The sequence below is a fragment of the Vidua macroura genome, chromosome 10 (assembly GCF_024509145.1).
Source record: "Vidua macroura isolate BioBank_ID:100142 chromosome 10, ASM2450914v1, whole genome shotgun sequence".
Lineage (NCBI taxonomy): Eukaryota > Metazoa > Chordata > Aves > Passeriformes > Viduidae > Vidua > Vidua macroura.
This window is the reverse complement of record NC_071580.1, coordinates 7,392,242-7,412,574: the sequence shown is the minus strand read 5'-3', so window position 1 is coordinate 7,412,574 and position 20,333 is coordinate 7,392,242. Positions and strand designations below refer to the sequence as shown.

The 20,333-nt window shown below is 39.2% G+C and overlaps 1 protein-coding gene across 4 annotated transcripts in view; it reads right to left on the bottom strand.

Annotated features, from left to right (window-relative positions):
• Window positions 1–885: 885 nt before the first annotated feature.
• The window catches only part of FXR1 (FMR1 autosomal homolog 1), a 34,126-nt gene continuing 14,678 nt past the window's right edge, over window positions 886–20,333 (bottom strand). For 2 of the 4 annotated variants that reach the window (XM_053986958.1, XM_053986961.1), the window contains 14 exons: window positions 19,947–20,018; window positions 17,654–17,802; window positions 17,128–17,221; window positions 16,152–16,268; window positions 15,881–16,051; window positions 12,610–12,688; window positions 10,326–10,435; window positions 9,620–9,706; window positions 8,696–8,903; window positions 6,921–7,124; window positions 6,032–6,232; window positions 5,203–5,283; window positions 2,756–2,847; window positions 886–1,905 (listed from right to left, as the gene is read on the bottom strand). In XM_053986958.1, coding sequence (XP_053842933.1) covers window positions 1,735–1,905; window positions 2,756–2,847; window positions 5,203–5,283; window positions 6,032–6,232; window positions 6,921–7,124; window positions 8,696–8,903; window positions 9,620–9,706; window positions 10,326–10,435; window positions 12,610–12,688; window positions 15,881–16,051; window positions 16,152–16,268; window positions 17,128–17,221; window positions 17,654–17,802; window positions 19,947–20,018 — 1,836 coding nt within the window. In that variant the 3' untranslated portion in view covers window positions 886–1,734. The remainder of the gene's footprint in view (window positions 1,906–2,755; window positions 2,848–5,202; window positions 5,284–6,031; window positions 6,233–6,920; window positions 7,125–8,695; window positions 8,904–9,619; window positions 9,707–10,325; window positions 10,436–12,609; window positions 12,689–15,880; window positions 16,052–16,151; window positions 16,269–17,127; window positions 17,222–17,653; window positions 17,803–19,946; window positions 20,019–20,333) is intronic. The other 2 variants (XM_053986959.1, XM_053986960.1) reach the window with 2 other exon arrangements.

Here is a 20,333-nt window from a genome sequence, read left to right as displayed (position 1 = left end):
GTTCAGGAAGGATTGCAACAATAATGTTGAGTTGGGTGCCTTTAGGAGAAAAGATCAAATAGGTAACATTACAACCTCCCCAGAAAGGCAGTAACTTTGCTCTGCTACAGAATTTATAAGCAGGGTGAAGGACAGCTGGAACACCACCATGCACATTTCTGGAGTCAGCACATACCAAGCCATATGCAAAATGTTTCTGTATGTAAGTATTTCCCAGCCAAACACTACTGACTTATTACATAACTTTAAAAAAAAAATATATCCACTTGTGTCCCATCAGCTGAGATACTTGGGCACACTTCAGTTACAACTTTTAACTGGGTGTGTTGTCCCGGAGGGAACGCTGTTGCTGAGTCCACCACTGAAGTGCTGTGACAAATGCACACACAGGTCTGCTTGGGACGATGGCTGTAGCTCTGTCAGGAAGAGCAGCTGGTTTAGAACTCTTGGTTTTGTCATTCTGACAAAATCAGGCAAGACAATTTTTTCATTAAGTACAACTTCAATGCTGCCCATTGGCTCTGACTTCTTACACCTCCTTGCCACCCAGATGCTTTTCCACACCTGTTTTGTGCTTCCTTGCTCATGTACCTGAAAGATGAGGGGGTGCCATGCTTTAACTGACCAAAAACTACATCTGCATTAATGCCTATATATGTTAGTCAGGTTATGCAATTCTCCAAGGTAAGGAGTCTGGTTTTAGACTTGTTAACTGGTGTTTGACACCATTGCCTTAACAAAAGGAAGATCAGCATGTTAAGAAACTCTTATGAAAAAGAGTTCTAGGTTCAAGCTGCCTCACAAGTAGGTTTCCATTGTTAGTTTACAGCTTGAAAACCTTAAAGTCAATAGTAATTTAAATTTCTGATAGAAACAGTCAACAGATGGAAGATCAAAGTTTATTTTCTTTTACTACCAGCATACAAAAAAAACATATTGCACATCAAACAACCAAAAACAAAAATAAAAATACTCTACTAAGGACTAACATATGTAGTTTATACAGAATAAACTTTCTGGAAATTGATCTTTTCAGTAGTTCAGGTTATGTCTTAATGGACATGACTAATTCAGCTTAGTGTTAACTAAAGCTATGTTTGATTTTTAAATACTGTACAGTTTAATAAATAAACCAAACAAAGCCTCAATGTAGAACAGTCACTGCCAATGTCACCCAGTATCCCTGCAGATTATGAGAATTTAACAAATGCATTCCAGTGGTCTGCAGATTTTTCCTCTACATACAGCATTTAAAAAACATGTATTAAAACAGACCAGTTTCCAGACTAAACTAATGGAGAAATTACATTTCAGTGCAAAATATTTTAGACTGCATTTCTTTCTAGTATTCCTCAGGTGAAGAAGTGGTTGCATATTATTAAAAATGTAACAAAAGCAGCTAATGCTTTCATAAAGAGTATTATGTTAGGGATCCCCCTCACATCTTTGCCGTATTTTGAAAACAAAATAACATTTCCTATAGCCAGCAATTTTGTTTATTTAAATGTTACATATACTATCTCAAGGCACATCTGATGATATATTTATAACACAGTAGGTGTCAAAGTATGTTTAACATATGATTTCTCCAGGATCCCTCCCCTTTCTGTATTCCAAAATGGAGGAACTGAAAGTGCGGTGTCAAGACTGGCGATCCATATTCTATCTTTGGCAAGCTTATACAAGCACTATTTTAAATGTAATGTAAAAGAACTGTAAACTAGGAACTTCAGTTTATGAAACACCATTCAGCACTGCTTCTTCCTGATTATTTCCATCCTCCTGAACAGTGACTTTCTTTTCATCAGGGCTGTGCTGTAGTTTAGAAGGCTCATCCCCAGAGGTGGTGGCAGGACCATTCACTGCCTTTTCAGAAGGGCTGTTTTCGTCAATCGCATCTTTTGCCTTGCAAAAACAAGCAGAGGGGAGTATTAAAAACTCCATAACAATACAGTGTAATCTCAGTTTCCCTCTGGCTCACACAGCAAGAGGGAACACCTCTTGTCTGCTTGTGCCTGTATCCTGTCACTTAAAGCATCTGATCACTTACCTTGTGGTTTATGGGATACTTCTGTATCAGCCACTTTGAGGAAGACATGCCAATGTAACCCCAGGTCTGCACACCCCCAGCACACTCAGAATGCTTATTTATTTCTATTTATCTAAGCCCATGAAGGAGTTTACTGAAAAACTGAGCTTTACACCCCTTTTGAAGTCTATAGCAAGATGACGTTTTGCTAATGAATCTTTCTTACATAACTTGTGGCAATACATTGGCACTTCAGAAGTAAAGAAATTCTGCTTTATTCAGTTCTGATTATTTTTCAGGATAATGTAATGCCACTCTGATCCTTTAAGGAAAAAAGATCAAAACCATACAATCTTTGTAAAATTAATTCCTTCTAAAATAGTTTATACAAGTCACTAAAAATGCCACAAAGTATCCTCTATCCCTGAAGTGTTTTAAGGATTAGTTCTCAAGACTTACCATGGGCAATTTGCACATTTTATTACATGGTGCAACATTACTAAGTATATTTTAAAATGTGTACAGACTTAATTTAGACCCTAAAATCTGCAACAAAAGTCAACAAATTATTGTCAGTTCTGTTTACTCTGGGCCCTTTTGCTTTCAATAACCTATTGAAATCAAATGCACTTGTAAGTCAAATAAGGGTGAGTTAACTGAAGCCTTCATGCCTTTACTGTTCTGCTGCAAGGGAGGAGAAAAAAAAAGCACATTAAAAAATCTTACCGTTTCTTTCTTGGTTTTGGCTACTGTCTCCTTTGGAGGGTTTCTCTGTCTACTTTGAGATTCAGCTCGTGATATATAATCAGCTACTGTTACTGTTCAAGGAAAAAAATCACAGTGATGCTCACATCAGCAGTCAATTCAGCATGAACCTTCATGTCTTTTCTGCACAAGTTACGCTCTAACTGGGAGACATCTCACAAAAGGCCTTCACACTTACAGGTTATCAACCACACAGCAAGGATCAATTTGTTTCTGTTGTTAAAAACAATTTTCACTAAAATCGGTGGTAACAATGATCTGAAGGTAGACTCTTAATAAAACCAATTTTGGTCCAATTGCAGAATTTATTGGAGAAGGGCTTTCTGTACTATGTTTGAAGAGATTTGGCTGCAGCTCTTTGAACTACAGACTATGTGTGTGTGTCACTGGGGTTTTATTAGCTGAGCAGTGAAGAATTTCACACTAATGAAATGAAGTGAAGACACTTCAACAGTGCCCAGAACTGGGGCGGGTCAGAGCCTGGAATCACTTAGGATGATGTGGCATCAAATCTTTGGTACATCACGAAGCGACTGAGGAGAGAACTTGCCCTCCTTGAGGTACTGAGAGTGCCACCAGCACTGTGCCATCAGCTCTGTCCCATGGCTCGGGTGTGGCTGCTGTGGGATGTGTGCACACAGGCGGTGCTGCCAGGGCCAGCCCAGCCCAGGGGCAGCACAGCCGTGTCTGTGCCACTACAGCTGCACTCCCTGGGGACAGCCAGGGCTTCTCTCATCTCTCCTTACCACCTCAGCACATGTTCTGTAGCCCGGTTTTGTCTGACCCTGCCGTCCTGTAACCACACCAAGACTCAGTTCTATCCTTCGAATACAGAGTACTGCAACTTTAAATATACACTTGTATCACTGATGAGCACAGCACATTAGGCTTGGCAAGCATTACCTACAGAACTGTAGAGTCATTTGTATTTAGTGTATCAGGTATTTAGGTGAGCTATTTTTCTGGATTTAGGAATGACTGTGCATGAAATCCAAATCAGACTGGGAACTACAACAGATTAATTTTCTGTTACAGTAAATGGACTTCTCACAACTGAGTCCTTCCCAAACTGTGAAGGCCAAAGGAGTTTCTACACTAAAGAAAAAGTACTTTTTCTTTAAAATGAGGTTTTGAACCCAACTCCTCTAATATTAGTAAATAGGAAGCATGTTTCATGCACACAGTGCATTCTTAATATTCCTCTATGAATAAGGCACCATAACATACAGCAATGTAAATCAAATGATAGAGCTAAATGACTGAAATGCAGTAATTGGCATTGGAGGGGGGGAGGGGAAGAAGGGAAGAGTTCCTTCTGTCTTAATTTCACTCACACTTACTAGGTATTGATGAAGACTTTAATTATTACAGCATTTTAACAAAGATGTCTGAGAAATCTTGTTTGGGAAATTTTGTTATGTTCTTAGAATATTTAAGATTTAAAAGAACTTCCATGGTTTTCTAGAAATGACTAATATTCCTTTACATTCCTGGCTGAGATAAGTTTCTTAGAAGTAAAAGCTGAAATCCTTTACACTTTTTCTGCCCCTTTACAAATCACTGCTATGAAAACTGGAATGTTGAGAAGAAATGTGTGGGTTTGAGGTTTTTTAGGAGGGTGAGGTGTTTGATTTTTTCCTTCCCCCAAGTTTTAGCGCAATAGAACAATGAAGACAAATATGGGTGAAATTTTGAACCTGTCAATCTAGAAGACCTTCTGTTACTACCCTGCGCCGTGTATGTACAAGCATTTTCTAAACAGGGCATTGTATTGATAATTAGCCAGTTCACCTTTAACATTTCAAGTGTTAGTACACACAAAAGAAATGCAACAAGCCACAACAACAAAAAATTGGAAACATGCAATTTCACTTAAATTCCTCCTCCTTCCCACCCTCAACTTGCAGATGACTTAAACTATTCCCAACAGCCAAGGACTGAGAGCAGCAGTGTGATGCAGGTGTGGGGCTGGCAAACCCCACGTGAGTTCCCTCACTGAGCTCTGCCAGGACCCACATCCTGCCCATCCAACACTGCTGCTCAGCCAGTGCTGAAAAGGTTGTGTCCCAGTCAGTGCAAGCGCACAGATGCAGTGAGTGCAGACCATGAACCTTCATGTTTGTCGTGATCCTGGACCACAGAACTCAACAGCCCTTTGGCCATTGACTTCAGTGAGAACTGGATCAGAAGCGTAACTTGTATGTCCAAGCAAAAAGTTAGACATCAATTAGTTTCATTAGACAGATTTTAGAAGTTTTCCTAGTAGAAGAAATGTCTTTCATCTTTATCTAGTAGTCTTATTAGTTATTGAGTAACCTTTTGATATTATGCAGCTCTATGTAAAACAGCAGACACAACATTCTCTCATGCTTTTGACCTGAGATTACCCACAGCTCCACTCGAATTACCTGGCTGTCTATCTTCTGCCTGACCCCTGAAGCGACGCCTGCGGCTACGATTGCGTCGCTGGGGTTTTTTGTCACTATCATCTGCAATTGCAAAGTTTATAATGAACTATTTCTGATCATAAAATAAAGAAATTCTTCAGCAGTTTCAGCATGGGGCAATTAAAATGGCTTCTGTTAAAGACAGAGACTAAGTAAGACAGAAAAGCTAAAAGAAAATTTTATACTGAAAGCATACACAGTAACACAAAAGCTAGATTTTACTTTTTGTTCTTGGTTCATTAAAACATTTAGGCACGTGCTTAATGACCTCAGATTTCATTTATTAAGTAACCATATGTCAAATTTAGCAACATAACCCAGATTTTTTTTTTTCTACATAAAGCAACAGATTGTATTCTCATCCCAGTGAGTATCAAGAGAATTTACTGAAGGAAAGTTCTTAAGTAGAAGCTGGGTAGAGACAAATTAACAGCTACTTAAAGAGCTTTCCCACACCAAGACTGAGGTTACCAAGGACGAAACAGAACATTGATCTGACAGTACTGTTTCTATCAAAGCAGCAGTACCAATGGGAAACAACAAGTCAAGTCTTTGGTGTCTCCATCAGACAGTTTTTACAAAAAAGGCACATGAAAAGGCTAGTGGAGCTCAGTAAACAGAAGATTCCATGGCACTGCCACGGAGGGAGTGTTTCTTTAATCAGACAGCAACCTTGAACAGAACAATAATTTGTCACTTACAAAAACAAACAAGGGCTTCACTACACTTACAGGGACAACACATTTATTTCTTAGCTTGCTCTGGGACTACCATCCAACCATTTACATACCTAAACCATTCTCATTAACAGAAGCTGTATCAGACTCTGTCATCCCATCCATAAGAACAGCATCTTCATCAGTCCTTCGCCGGCGTGACCTCCTGCGGCGGTTGCTGCTGTGGTGGGACTCGCTGGCATCCGTGTCCACGGTCTGGTCTGACTCCGTGTTATCCAGCAAGCTGTACGGGTTGCTGTCCGGGTCTTTAAGCACTAAACAAACAGAAAGTGTCCACCTAAGATACTCTAGAGCTGTGTAACCATTTCCAGGCTGACTTACAGCTCTGTCTGAAAGTTTCCAACTACAAAGCAACCTTAAGGCAAGGTGTAACACATAGAGCTGGAGTTTTTGATCTCAAACTGGATCCTCTGACTCTAACCCAACAGTAACAATTCTGGGGCACCACAACAGCCCGATCTGCACTTGCACTATTTAACCACAAAGATTTCCAAGGTGACATTTAGAGACCTTTTACTCAAAACTGTTAAGTATATAAAACACACCTTACACTTTGTGGTTGTGTGGTACTTCTGACACTTTGAGTGTTATATTAGCACAGATTCTGAAAAAACCTAACTTCCAATCAATGATTTCTTCTTTCATTCTGTATCTAAACATAAGCTTACCTCAAAAGGCAGCCATAGGCAACATGCCAAAGATTTACCAACTTGGCTAATAATGTTATTATGTGTGAGCAGTAATGGAAGGAATTTAAGATCACTATGAACAGAAAATAAACAAAAACCTAAAACACTCTGTTATGACACAGCTATCACATAACTACATTGAAATCCCAAGGTATTAAGATCATAATGTAAGAATGGAGTATTTTAAGAGAGTAAGAGGTTATACAGGAAATTGCCAGGAAGAAAATCTCAAAACCCATTTGGAACACAGTACCAGAGCTAATGGATGACTTTCCACCACGAGGTCCCCCACGCCCACGACCTCCAGACACGCTACGTCCTCGTCCCCCAGGACGTCGTCTGTTGTCACGTTGGTGCCTGCTCTCCCTGTCATCTTCTCCTGCCAAGGACCAGTCACTAAGTTCATCTTTTCTCTCAGATTCTGTTTCAGAGGGATTAGAGAGCTCAGAGTTTGTACCTTGTATGAGAAGGAAAAGAAAACTGGAAATTAATATGGATTTGAGGATTATATTTTGGTTTCATATCATCACAGAACTATTCCAGCCAGCACAGCTGGTTATGTATGTATCTCATTTTTAAAAAAATATAATGCATAAATATATATGTAAACACTAATACACACACAAGTATACAATCATAGATATATTTTAATATTTATATATACTCATATATAAAAATATATGAACACATAAAATACAGATCAGAAGTTACTTAAGTAAGATTCCCAATTTATGTTTGTTTGTACTAACATGTGAAATAATGGCTGAAAGATCACCAAATCTGTAATTTCTGTACACAGATAAACCAAGGATTTAGCAGTGTTTCCTCTCTTTGTCTGCACACTGCAGGCATTTGGTGCAGTTTCTAGGCAACTTCTCTGAAATTCCCAAGGACAACTTTGCCACCTTATAGCCGATGGCTGTTGCTAAGCAACCCCTTCTGGATGCTGTAATGCTGCTTGAACAATTTCACTGTTTCTATCAAACAGCATCTGTAACACCCGGCCATCTCAGAGTCCCCAAAGCCACACAGATTTTTACTAACTGAAAACCCAACACCTATTATTCATTTTAGGTATCCAGGAACTCCCCCTACTACCCAGTCTGGAATATAAAGTTTTAGACCCATATGGCTTAAATGTGATTCTTGCCATTTTGGGAGAAAAAAAAATACTTTAAGTTTTCCAAATCACAGTGTGTATATATAATCAAAGTGAACAAGTTTCCTTACAGTCCAGTCAGCTCACTGGGAAATAATAAAAATCAAGTTACAAACATAATCATCAGAATCAACACAACTAACACTTGGCATGATCCAGGAAGCTATAGCTAGGGACAGACTGTAAAACCCCAAAGGTGTCTGATTTTTTAACAGAAATGAGCTACATGTAGATATCCAGAATAATTTACTGTACTGAAAAAATAACATTGCTCTTCTTTGTGAAACATGTCTGTATAGAAATGCAGTGTCTCCATTTGGACAAGCTGGAGATATGCACACCTGTCAGGAACTGAATAGTGTTTTTTAATTGAGAGATGCATCAGAATACCTCACTACACCTTAAAACAAATCCAGTTTGCTCCTGACTGAATTTAAAAACCCACAGGATTTTGTGTTGTCTGCATTTTACATCATTTTGGTTTATTTTTCAGAAACATGCTGCTAAGATGGCCATGATCACAGACAAGCAATTTTTCTCCTTCTCAATCAAAATAGATAATGCTCATTTCAGATTTTTTTTAAAATCTGTGCATCTCTAGCTCTCTTCCCAGCTTTTGTGATGTCACTTACTAAGTAACTAGCACAGAAGGACAAGATGTTTCCAGTGCTCAGTTTGTTAATTTCTTCTTCAATTTTAAACTTAACTTCAAGACTGCAAATCTAATGAGGTGTTTTGAGCTATGAACAAAATAGAGCAGCAATTCTGAATTCCCAACCCTATCTTCACTCAAGTATATTGAACACAAAGAAATCCAGAGATAGTTTTGGGTTCCAAGGTATCCTGAGGCCTCGCCCAAGGGCACTCACCGTAACCAGAGGTGTAATTGGGGCCCCTGCGGCCCCTGCCCCGCCCGCTGTAGGACCTGGAGCCTTGCACTGAGGAGAGGGTGCTCTCGTCAGTGGTGTAACCCTTCTCCTTCTCAGGAACTCGAGTAGAGGAGGGCCTGAAGCCCATCCCAATCTGCCGCAGCTGTTCATCGATTTGGAGCCTTTCCAGTCTTAGTTGTTCTACCTCCTACATACAACGAAACAAAAACCATGGAAAAGACTGCTGACAAATGTCCCTCACAAACACCATCCCCCACCCAGTCATACTGAAAAGAATCATTCCCGTGGGAGAATTAACACCACCTGGCAGGTGACTACAAATAATGAAATTCAAGATGAGTTATCTCTGAGTTTTGGAAGAGATCTAAAACTTTCACCACTATGCAGAAAACTTGGCTTTAGGACTGCTATGACCTTTCTTAATTACTGTTCAGCAATTTTTCCAGTAAAACTTAGGAAAAAAAATAAGCAAACTGATGAGGGAACACAATGCAAACTCATAATCCCCGTTAACATCACAAAGCAACCCAATCTAAACAGGTAATTGTTCTAATACCACACTGTATTACTGGTGTTCTCTTAGAAATTCCATCCTTCCACTACAGAGCATTAACCTGACAACCTGACTGCAGAACTCGAACACAAACAAAAAAATTTGTGTTAGCTCCCAAATGTCCCTTAAAGCCCCATTCTTTACAGTCTGATTCTTTCTATCCCAACAGCACTAAGTAACCATGACAAGGTATTTACAAGCCCATGATACCCATGGGCAAGGGGTGGGCTCAAGGCACCAAGCTTGATATACAGAGGAACAGTTTAACAACTGCAAATCCCACTGAAGCTGCTCAAAATTACTTCAACCTAAGCTTCCTCTACAGATCATCTCTCCCGAAACACACTCACCTTTAGATACGCGATGTGATATTCCAACAGAACTTGGACATTCCCAATGCTTTCTTTAGTACCAACAAATACAAATGGTACCATTCCCTACAGGAACAAAGTATCAAAGGTTTTTATCAGGGAGAACATTATCATTGAAATAATGCTTTCTGTTTAAATTATATAAAGAGATCTGTTTTAAATTACCAAAGTGAGCTAGACAAAGACAGCAACTGAGCCTTTGGTTGCTAAGACATGTAGAAATAGCTCAGGCTGGAGTGACAGCAATGGCTTCAGACTGTCCAGCTTTCCCAACAACCTGTTCTGGAGCTGAGGTAACCTGACATCCTATGTTCATATTCATGCAACACATGCTGGGTGTGTTTAGCACGACAGGTGTATAGAAGCATCCACAGAAGGTGGTTCATTAAACCAACTTTATCAGACCAGGCACCTTTACAAGCTTTTCCCTTTTGCTCTTATCTATTTAAAGTATGTGGACACTTTTAACACTACCAACCCCAAATCAGTTATATAGCCCAAGTACATATAGGGAAAAAAAACCCAACCCCTCCTCAGCAGCAAAAACCTTCCTTGAATTACTTTATATACAATCTACTGCAAGATGCCAGTTTAGAATTAATGCTCTCTATATCCACAGGTTTTGAAATAAAACTGGGCTTGAAAATAAAAACCTAGTCACAGCAGGAAAGAATGAAGTACTTACATCTTCACGGGGCAGCTTATTTTCATTGTCTCCTTCAATTCTCACCCTGACGACTCCAGACTTGTCTACAATCTCCTGAATCACTTTTCCATTTTTTCCAATAACTTTTCCTTCAGAGGGCAAGAATGGTTAATTTTGCACCCATGGTCAAAATATTTTAGCATGTTTACTGGTATTTTATACATAAAATCCCCAAAGAATACCCCACACTACATCAGAGAAAATGGGTAAAAACTTTTAAAATTAAACTCTCTCTATATGCAGAATGACAAGCAGTGATGAAGATCACCACTGCACACAGGCTTCCAATAGAACCAAACCAAAAGTAAAATGACACAAGAGTTTTACAAATTCCTCTTTTAAATTTTTGTATCAAAATTATTTGGACCCCCTGACTATACATGTGTCCTCATTGAATCTTTCCTGACATTTTAATAGTCTTATACGTTTGTTGAAGCCTCTTAAAAAATTTTGCCTTTACAATGGACTTGTGTACAACCAGTGCTTTCCTTTAAAATACCTATTTTGAGATCATGCATGGGATCCAAACCAAAAGGTTTGGATACTTGTACAGTACTTGTATATTTAAATCTCAAAAAAAAAAAGTGACTTCTTGGCTCTCTTACTAAACGGCTTTAGCTCTTAGACTAAAGTTATGTGGGAGCATTTCTTCATCACAGCCAGATATATGTCACTTAAGAACACTTATGATTAAATCAGAAGCAAAGGAGGCAGAACAACCTAAAAAAAGGGCAAAAGCCAGAACTGCATGACAGAGTACTCCATAAGGAATGTTCTTTACAGTAAATACCAACATGATACAAAGTAAAGTGCAAAAAATACTACAAGTTTGTTTCCCTTCCTCAACAGCTCAAAGAAATCAGCAGGTTTTTATCTTTCTGTATTGGAGTTACTGATGAGCTGTGTGTCTTCATTAAGTATAGCTAAGTATCTGCCTGCTTACCTGTGTGCCCACAGGTGATGTGGCCAGGACATTTGCCTTCATCAGAAACTGGCACTGTAATTATTTAACAGCAGCATTTTCAGTTAAACACACTGCTGTGACTTCTGCCCTGATTCTTGTGTGGGATATATTCACATTAATGAATGCTCTCTAAATGCTCCCCAAAACTCAACTTGTAGGACATGAGGTTTACCAAAATTACCTGGATTAATTAGATTTACTAACAAGACTGCAGAAAAATTTTGTTCATATACAAACTAGGGATTAATTTGTGGAATGTTAAAATGAGCTTTAATATTAGGTAGGTAGGAAAACCATCAAATTGCATCAGATACACAATTTGCACAAATCATATTTAAAAAAAACACCGAAATGAACAAATGAAACCCCATTACACCTTAATCTGGTCAAGTTCTAAAACCCTGAAAGTCTAAGTTATGGGAGTTTGCACATGAATTATTTAAATGACATTATTTGTAATATGCAGGCTCCAAGCCCCAAAGCACAGCAGGTTAAAGCCTGGGTTTTAACTTCTCCTCTGGATAATCCAAATTTTCAATCAGGTACAACACCTCCAACTTTAACACTGCCTCCATGCACACACTGCCCACAAGCTGGGCATGGGGAGCAGGGAGCTGCCAGATTTGAGTAAAAAGCAGGATAAAGGAAGGAGAATAAGGGAAGAGGAAAAAAGTTCCCTGTGAAGACTGGGCTAGGGGAAGACGTTTGTGTCTTCACATGGAACACAATTAACCTCACACCTTCAGGTGGTTTGCAGTAAAGAACCTGCCAGACTATGCTACACCTTCATAAAGTTGCAACATGGAAAAATGTCTATTTTGAGACTGAGGCCAAGACTATGAGCACTGCTGATTTATACAGGAGCTCACCAGCATCCAACCACCACTTGTGACAAACCTCAACCCAGGAGGGAGCAGTACAGGAGAACTGTCTCGTGTCATTCTTGTAACTCAGCTGGAGTATTCCCAGATAAAACTTTGGAACTCAGCTTCAGCACTTTAAAGAAGCCAATTTAGTAGAGCATGTTTTTTCACTAGAATCTGAACTTCAAATATTACCATTAAATTAGGTGGTACAAGTCTGTAATCAAGTCAGTTTAAGTGCTAAAATCCTGACAAAGTATTATGCAGCAACAATATATCCAATTTCATAGTAATTCAGATACATATAGTTTTAAAAGATTAATCACTTTCCACTTAAATTGAGAAATCAAATATTGTACTGGCACTAAATCCTCTCTGCAACGTTAAGATTAGGCTCCCTTTTCCCAACTTTTTAAATTTTAGCAGTATTACATACCAACAAGATTTCTGGGAACTTGAATAAAATCCTCCACAAATTCCAAGTAACTTCTGGCCTTTTTTACTGCATCAGCAGTCTGGAAATAAATTTTAAAAAATGGAATTTATTTGTGAATGCAGAATGTTAAGAACAAAACCTTGTGCAACAGTTGCCAGTCTTCCAAATAAACTCATTTGCAAAAAGAAAATAATAAAGACAAGATTAATCTAGTTTTGAACTAAATCATAAAGGAATAATTAAGTGAAATGCCCAGAGACAAAATTCAGTAGAAAAGCAAAGCATCAGTAACAAATAAAACATTTTTTAATGTTATTTCAAGATTTTTTGAGATATCAAAATGGATCCCCCATCCCTGGAGGAGTTCAAAGGCCAGGTTGGATGGGGCTTTGAGCAAACACTGCAAGTGATTTTACAACCAGGGCACTCTCTTTCCAGAATGCTGGTTTCTGGCCACAGTTCATCTACAATGCTTTCCAAGATAGGACAGTGGCTCTGGTTACTGGGTAGAACTCCTGTAAATGCTCTCTTGCAGCTTTATTATCAAATGATGAAAATCAAGCAAGTTAATTGAGATGCTGAAACAAGAAACAAGGCTTCAAATTAGCAACAGCAGAAGTGTAGAATTAAGGAAAGAGTATCAGCATCTAGTCAGTAACAACAGCTTAAGAGCGCAATTTCCATTTTACACTAATGCCTCAGCCCTTTCATCTGTCATTTTTAGGCAACACATGAAATGAGAGTACCACTAGCTCCTGCACCTTTTAATCAAATCAGGCAAATCCTAGAAGAAGAAAATGTATAAACCTCTACTTCTGGCAGAGGTCAAAATGATGGCAAAAGCAACATGGCCAAATTGGATTTCAAGATAATGAAAGCAGTGATCAAGCACAAGAAACAGATGAACAGGAAGCCACTGTGAGGAGCAGAAGTTATGCTGTATTTGCAGAGCAACCACTCAAATGGTACAAACTTAACACACGCTAACAATTCTTCATCCTCAATGAATTCTACAAAGAGACACAATTAAGCAAAGAGTTCCTGCCTCAGGTATGTTTATGAATTCTTTCCCAAATAAAGATGAAGGAACTGTGAATGCATTTACAGCAGCAGAGTCAGGACAAGAAAATATACCACTGCCAGAGCTGCAGCTCTCCAGTGCACTCATATGCCTCTCTACACTTGTCATGGGCACTTAGGATTTTTACGTGAGTACAGCCTGTGTAATTCACTCACACCCCAAAATGAGTGAGCACATAAAGCTGACTCAGATAAGGTATTCTCAGTTCCTTGTAGTACAACATGAATTAAAGACCTCACAGGATTCCAGTCACTAGCAACTATCTTTGTTAACTCTGAATTAGAGTCTACATGTCCCCTGATGCTCTCATTACCTCACACAGTAGCTCAAACAATCAAGACACATCCATGCTACCAATGAATATAATAGAAAAATTAAATGCAGGATATTTTTCTAAACTTGGCATTATACCTACCAGTGTTAAGAATTGCACAGGAATTGACTGCAATTCCATTTTGACAGTAATGACGGTCTAAGAGGAACTTTTGTATTTCTGACACAGCTCTCCCTTTCCAGGAAGCACAAGTTTCCATAAGTAGCCCAAGCTACACTGTCCAAACTCTGAAGTTCACAGGCCTGTGATCTGTACAGGCATCACAATCAACAGTTCACGCAACCAGGAATGCCTCTTGAAACCAAAATGGCCTTGATCAGACAGGGATAAATGCATAAACAGCATGCCATACAGTTTAAGATTCCTCCTATCAACAGAGGTTTCCAATAGTCTTTAAAACTTATCTTCACGTTTCTTCCCCCAGAGAGCCTGGCCCTGAGCAATGAAGTTTTATTTGTATGCAAAACATCAGCTATGGGAAACCTTCAGACCATGACTGCTATGTCAACAACACTGGTTCACTACACCCACACATCTCAGCCTGAAATTGTCTGCCTGTGCATTCAGCCACTAGGGCCTGGCTCGTTGCCCACTGCAGCTGAAGAGAGGCAAAAAGAATAGGCAAGTGTAGCCAGATGCTGAAAACCTTATCATGTGGAATAGTTAAGCTGCCTGGCATTTTTAGAAGCATTTATCACTTCTATGAAAGACAAGGCTGATGTGCCTAAAGGCATTTTTATTTAGGGGGCATCTGGTATTTATAATCATTGCTCTGACCCTCTGTAAGAGGCTGGTGACAGTCATAACCTTTCCACAAGTTCCAGCATCACATCATTCACATCAAGGAGATCAAAACTGGAATACACTGGACATTCCACTGCATTTAAACTTGTCTCATTCTTCCTCAGGAACTGAGACGCAATTTACTGGCAGTAGGAGATGAAAGAAGGATCTGCTACCAACCTGATACCCTGGAAGCATTTAAGGTTTCCAAAAAAAGGACAATTTCAGAGATACTGCAAAGTACAGAAGTTTGACCTCCTCTCCACAGGATCAACTTCATCTGAACCTTTGATCACAACCAGGTTCTACTCCTGACATAGATGGAGCAGAATTCAAGACCTCATATTCCTCAAACAGGAGACAACCATAGATTTTCAAATGTGTTAACATCAGAGACTCAGGCATACCTGTAGAGTTAGGGACAAGGGATAAAAATCCTCAAAATATTTTCTGACAGAGCCCTTGTGACAGTGGCATTTTTGTCACTAGCCTTCTGCTTCCTGAATGGATCCTTATTTTGGCCCAAGTACCAACTATATTTCAAGGCCGTTGTGAGATTCAGAAGAGTCACACAAATGGAATCAGCTTGGAGCAAATCATTGTTCTGCCAAAGCCAGCATTAAATTGCCAAAATGTAAGAGTTAGAAACAGTAGATACAGGCTTTAACACACCTGGATAGGTCAGAGGAGCATACACCACAAAGTAAGACACACATGAAGGGGGCGGGGGGGGGGGTCAAGGAGGAGAACCAATAATGTTCTGAGAGAGAAAAGAAACCCAAACAAACCCATGATCAAGTAAAATAGCAGGAAATGATACTTCTCTCGGGCTGACCCACAGTATACAGGAAAATGGAGTGATTAAGACAGAACGCACTTCATGGATGTCACCACTGCAACAAAGGCTTGTATTTCAAATAAATGCAGTAGAAGTTGCCACAGTGTCAACATGCACAAAGACACACAAAACTCAGGAGGTGTTTTCTGTTCTTAATTCTGGGTACAGCTCTCACCAGTCTAAAAGCAGATACAGAGGGAAATGCTCCAAGGATTCATATAAAGTTTCCCCTTACCTCTCCATAGATTCTGAAAGTACCAGTATCCTCCTCAAGTTCAATGGTTGTAACTCCTGGAACCTTTCTGGCCTGTTGTATGTTACTGCCATGCGTTCCTATAGCAAGTCCCATTAAATCTTCTCTGACTACAAACTCCTCATGAAATGCTGCAGCAAGCTGCTTTGTGCACTGAAGGGAAAACAAAGGCAGACTCATCCACGTGCACTCACTGCAATGCACTGCTCTGAGCTCAGTTTCAAGCAACAAGAGCCACAAGCTGTGGCTTTACCTCCAAGTGTTTTGTAGCTTCCTCATTTCTCGACATCAGCATGAGCTTGGTGCGAATGCTGCGCAGGTGCATGTCACTGAGGATGTTCACTCTCTTCACTGTTGCTTCACTGGCAGACTACAGGAGAGAGGGAACCTAAGTTTTGGCTTTGTATGCAAATACACATTTAAAGGATAAATCAGGAACCTATTGAAACGAAGCCATAAACACAATCTCAATTTCCAGAAGTTTCATGAACATTGTTCTTCCTCAAAACACAGCATAAGAAATTCAGCACCAACAACAACTATTGGTTCTCACTCATGTTCTCCCAGCATGTTTTACATTTTACATTACTTTACTGCTGAATTACACAGTAACCATTTCCCCTTGATGTTGCCCAAACAAATCTTTCTATCAAAGCATATTTGTCACTGCATGTGCAAGTAAGAGAGCTAAGGAAATAATCAAGGACAACACAATACTGCAGAGTGAGATTCAACTGGATAATACTGAGTAAATGGAGTTATGAAGAAAAACTAAAGCTGGGACAACCCTATGTAGTAAGAAAACCACCACAGAGGCATCTAAGTGAACAACTCCTTAATGGCTACACTGAGCTGGTGCAGTTCTTCGCAGGGAAATACACTGCAATTTGACCCACAGCTGCAATACAGCATGAGGGGAAAGCTATTGCTCCAGAGTGGAGGGAGAGGACTGACCTCTGAGCCACCTGCTAAAACCACTGAAAGGGGAACTTAGCTGAGAATGACAAAAGCCATACAAACAACGAGAATCAAAGCTGCTCCTAAATTTAGGTTGTATGCATTGGAGGCCTTACCCCCAAAGATTAAATGCATCTAATATTAAATCTCTCCCATTTTATATAGCTTGGCAAGTTAAATAATTTTCCATATATACACACAGCTGGCTACGTATTTCTTATAAATAATACACTGGGAATTCACAGAACATTTACACAGAAGCAATTACTTACCAGTATTATTAGTTGAGCAGTTTCAGCATGATAAAAAATTCGACATGCTCCCACAGCTTTCTTGAAATCTTTATGTGCATTTTCATTAGCACACCTAAGCAGATAAAAAGATTGTTATTTCAACAAGCTGCATCAAAACTGAACATGTAATAAGATGATCAGACCCAAGAACATTCAGTAGTTTATGGCAAGGATTGTTGAGAGACAGCAAAGTTCCCATTCTCCTCAACATGGAGGAGTTTCCCTGTGGATTCCATGGCACCAGCATTATCTGGAAAGCCTCAGTAACAGGCCCACTGTGAAGTGAATCGCCTGTAATGTTACAAAGTTCCCACCTGAGAACCTGCCTCCCATCCCCAACCTGGAAGCTCAGCAGGGGTCTCACTCAGCAGTTCCTAAATGAGCTACTGCAGCCCTCACCACCCTCAAGGCTCTCCATGGACCTGTAAATCAGCCTCTAAAACAGAAGCCAAGCGGGTTCTTCTCCCCAAGTAAAAGCCTTCTTGAAGTGTGCAGAGCTACTCACGCATCTCTCAGGTCTTCGGGAACATCCACTGTGCACTTGAAGAAGGTGTTCTTTTTGACAGTTTTGTTCTGATTCACAGGTCGCAGCCGCTCGTAAGTGACAATTTCATTGTAAGTGGCATCACAAGCAGCGTATTCAATGACATAAAACTGGGAGAGTTTTTTTTAAAAATAATAACTTCAGTAAGGAACAGCAAAGACATAGTAACATTACCAGCATCAGCAAGGAAGCACAAAATATGAATATATAAACAAAATCCTAAAACAATGACACATTTCTACACATATTTCAGCACCCCTGTGCTCCTTTACTGAAGTCAGGACACCGTTATCAGCATAGTCTCAGCCCCCCACAACAGCATCTTGGATTGATTTTTCTCATCTCTCTTTCAAATATTTTCATTAGTTCAGTTCAAGTTCCAAAACCCAAAATGTTTACTGGAACTCTAATTCTAAAAAATATCAAACAGAGAATAATTCTTCACAGAAATATCTACTCTGCAACACTAAAAAGAACAAGGTGAATCCACTGATTGAATGGGCAAACTACCTGGGAATCATGTAAGATAAAAATCAATACAGAAACTCCATCTTTTTTACACACATTGCCAAATTAGGAGGGCAAGAGAACTAAGAAGATTTAAGTTACCAATAATCTACTCCTACACTTCTACCCAACACATGCAAGTTTTAAAGAAGCTTGTGTGCACAATAGCCCTCCAGCCTGGCTCTGTTCTAGGGATGCAGCCTTCTCCTCTCCTCCCTTGCACCTAGGTGCAATTTAGGGGTGCAGCAGTACATTCACCTCCTCCTCCCTCAAAACTGGGATCTGTTTGTCTCAACACAATTTGTTTAATATGCAGAAAAAGTAAATCACTCTTGCAATGACACGCTTTTTTGTAATTATATGTTTTAAGTTTGTTTTAAGTATCATCCAAGCTATACAAAGCTGCTTTGAAATGTATCAATGTATCATTATTACCTCAAGTAATAATAAGGAACAATAAATACTAAACTAACTAAATTTAAGAGATCTACCACTACATGCTCTAAAAACTTAATTTCTATAGTTAAAGATATCTCTGGATATCAGAGCAATCATAAAACAACAAATTCTTGGACAAATGGGTTGTTTGTGAATTTAATATTAACTCTACAGAAAAAATCCAAATATAGAACTGTATTAAAGACTGTACAAAGAAGCCAAGATGAACTGTGAGGTTCTTTGCAGGGACAATTCTCTAAAATAACTGATTTGACAATCCTACACTGCACACTGAGGGTGAAAAACCATTTTTCCCCCTGTAAAAACTAGGAAATTAGAAATTGGTAAAAAAATTTACTTCTATGACTTTTTCTGAAAAGAAGCAGCATAGCAAGCTAAGTGATACCAAAATTTCAAATTTTTGCGACATTCAAGAAGAGCCTGTTAGCTACAAATGACAAACTATCATTTAAATCAGTTTGTCTCCTTTTATCTTGATTTCTTAATGAGCTGTTCATTCACAACGGGCAGCACACACAATCTTCCTCTGGTAGGTCCTTACTGCCACCTTGCCCTTACAGAGCTCAACAAAAGTTGATATTTGTTGACAGTTTTTAAACAATACTAGAAATTGGATAATCATTTTTCCTCAGTACTGTTTCCTTTGGTTTTAGGACTCTGATACAGTAGAAGCATCAAAACACAGGACTCTTCCCACAATGAAGTTCAATTCTCTTGCTGTCACTTCACAAAGCTTTAATGAGACTGGGTTGAACACTGCCACACCTCTATACACTCAGGTGTTTGAATCTGCAAGTTACTTGGCAGTTGCAAACAACCATTTATTTATGGTAAAATAAGAACTTGACATATGTAAAAGCAAAACAAGCAGTGTCCTTCCACTGCACTCAGTAAAAACACACAAACAAAAACCAACCCACAGCCATACAACATCTTGGCCTAATTTACAGACAACAAACAGGTTTTAACCACAGGTGCTTTATTTCATTTTCAGCACCAAGCTCAATCCACAAAATAGGTTTGTCAGAAATCCTGTCCTTGTGCATGCCTTCAGACCTTCAAGCAATTAAACTGCAGATAATGGAAGTCACTCACCCAGCTCTTAAGGGCATGACCCTCTGCTGTGCAATGCAGCAAAGGTCATTCCAAAGTGGTCACAACTTATAATTCTCTTCTGTCATGTTTTTGTATTTGTAGTACTTTATTCAGAGCTTTTTCATGACAAAGAACTTCTATTTACCGTACTTAACATGAAAGAGTGAAATCAGTATGTTCCAAAATAAATTACCTCTCCTTTCATCATTCGAACTTTTGCCAGCCACCAGCCACAAGGTTCTTGGTCATTTGCCCTAGAATACACCTGGAAATGAAGGTAGTAAGAACCACTGAAAGCACATACAAACATAATTCACTTATGTGCAAGTATAATGAAGAAAGAACCACACAACTTTTCTAATTTTCATTAAAATGGAACAGTATTCTACTCTCATCCTTCTTGCACTACAAGGACCGTAAACAGATTTCTTTTGTATAAATCACTGACAATTCAAAGGAAATTTTTAAAGGAAGATAAAACTTTGGCTAAACACTTCTTTGGGGGTAACTCCTCAGTAAATTCAAAAGTCTTCAAGCTGGAAGTCCACACATAGAACTAACTCCACAATTCAGATTTCTG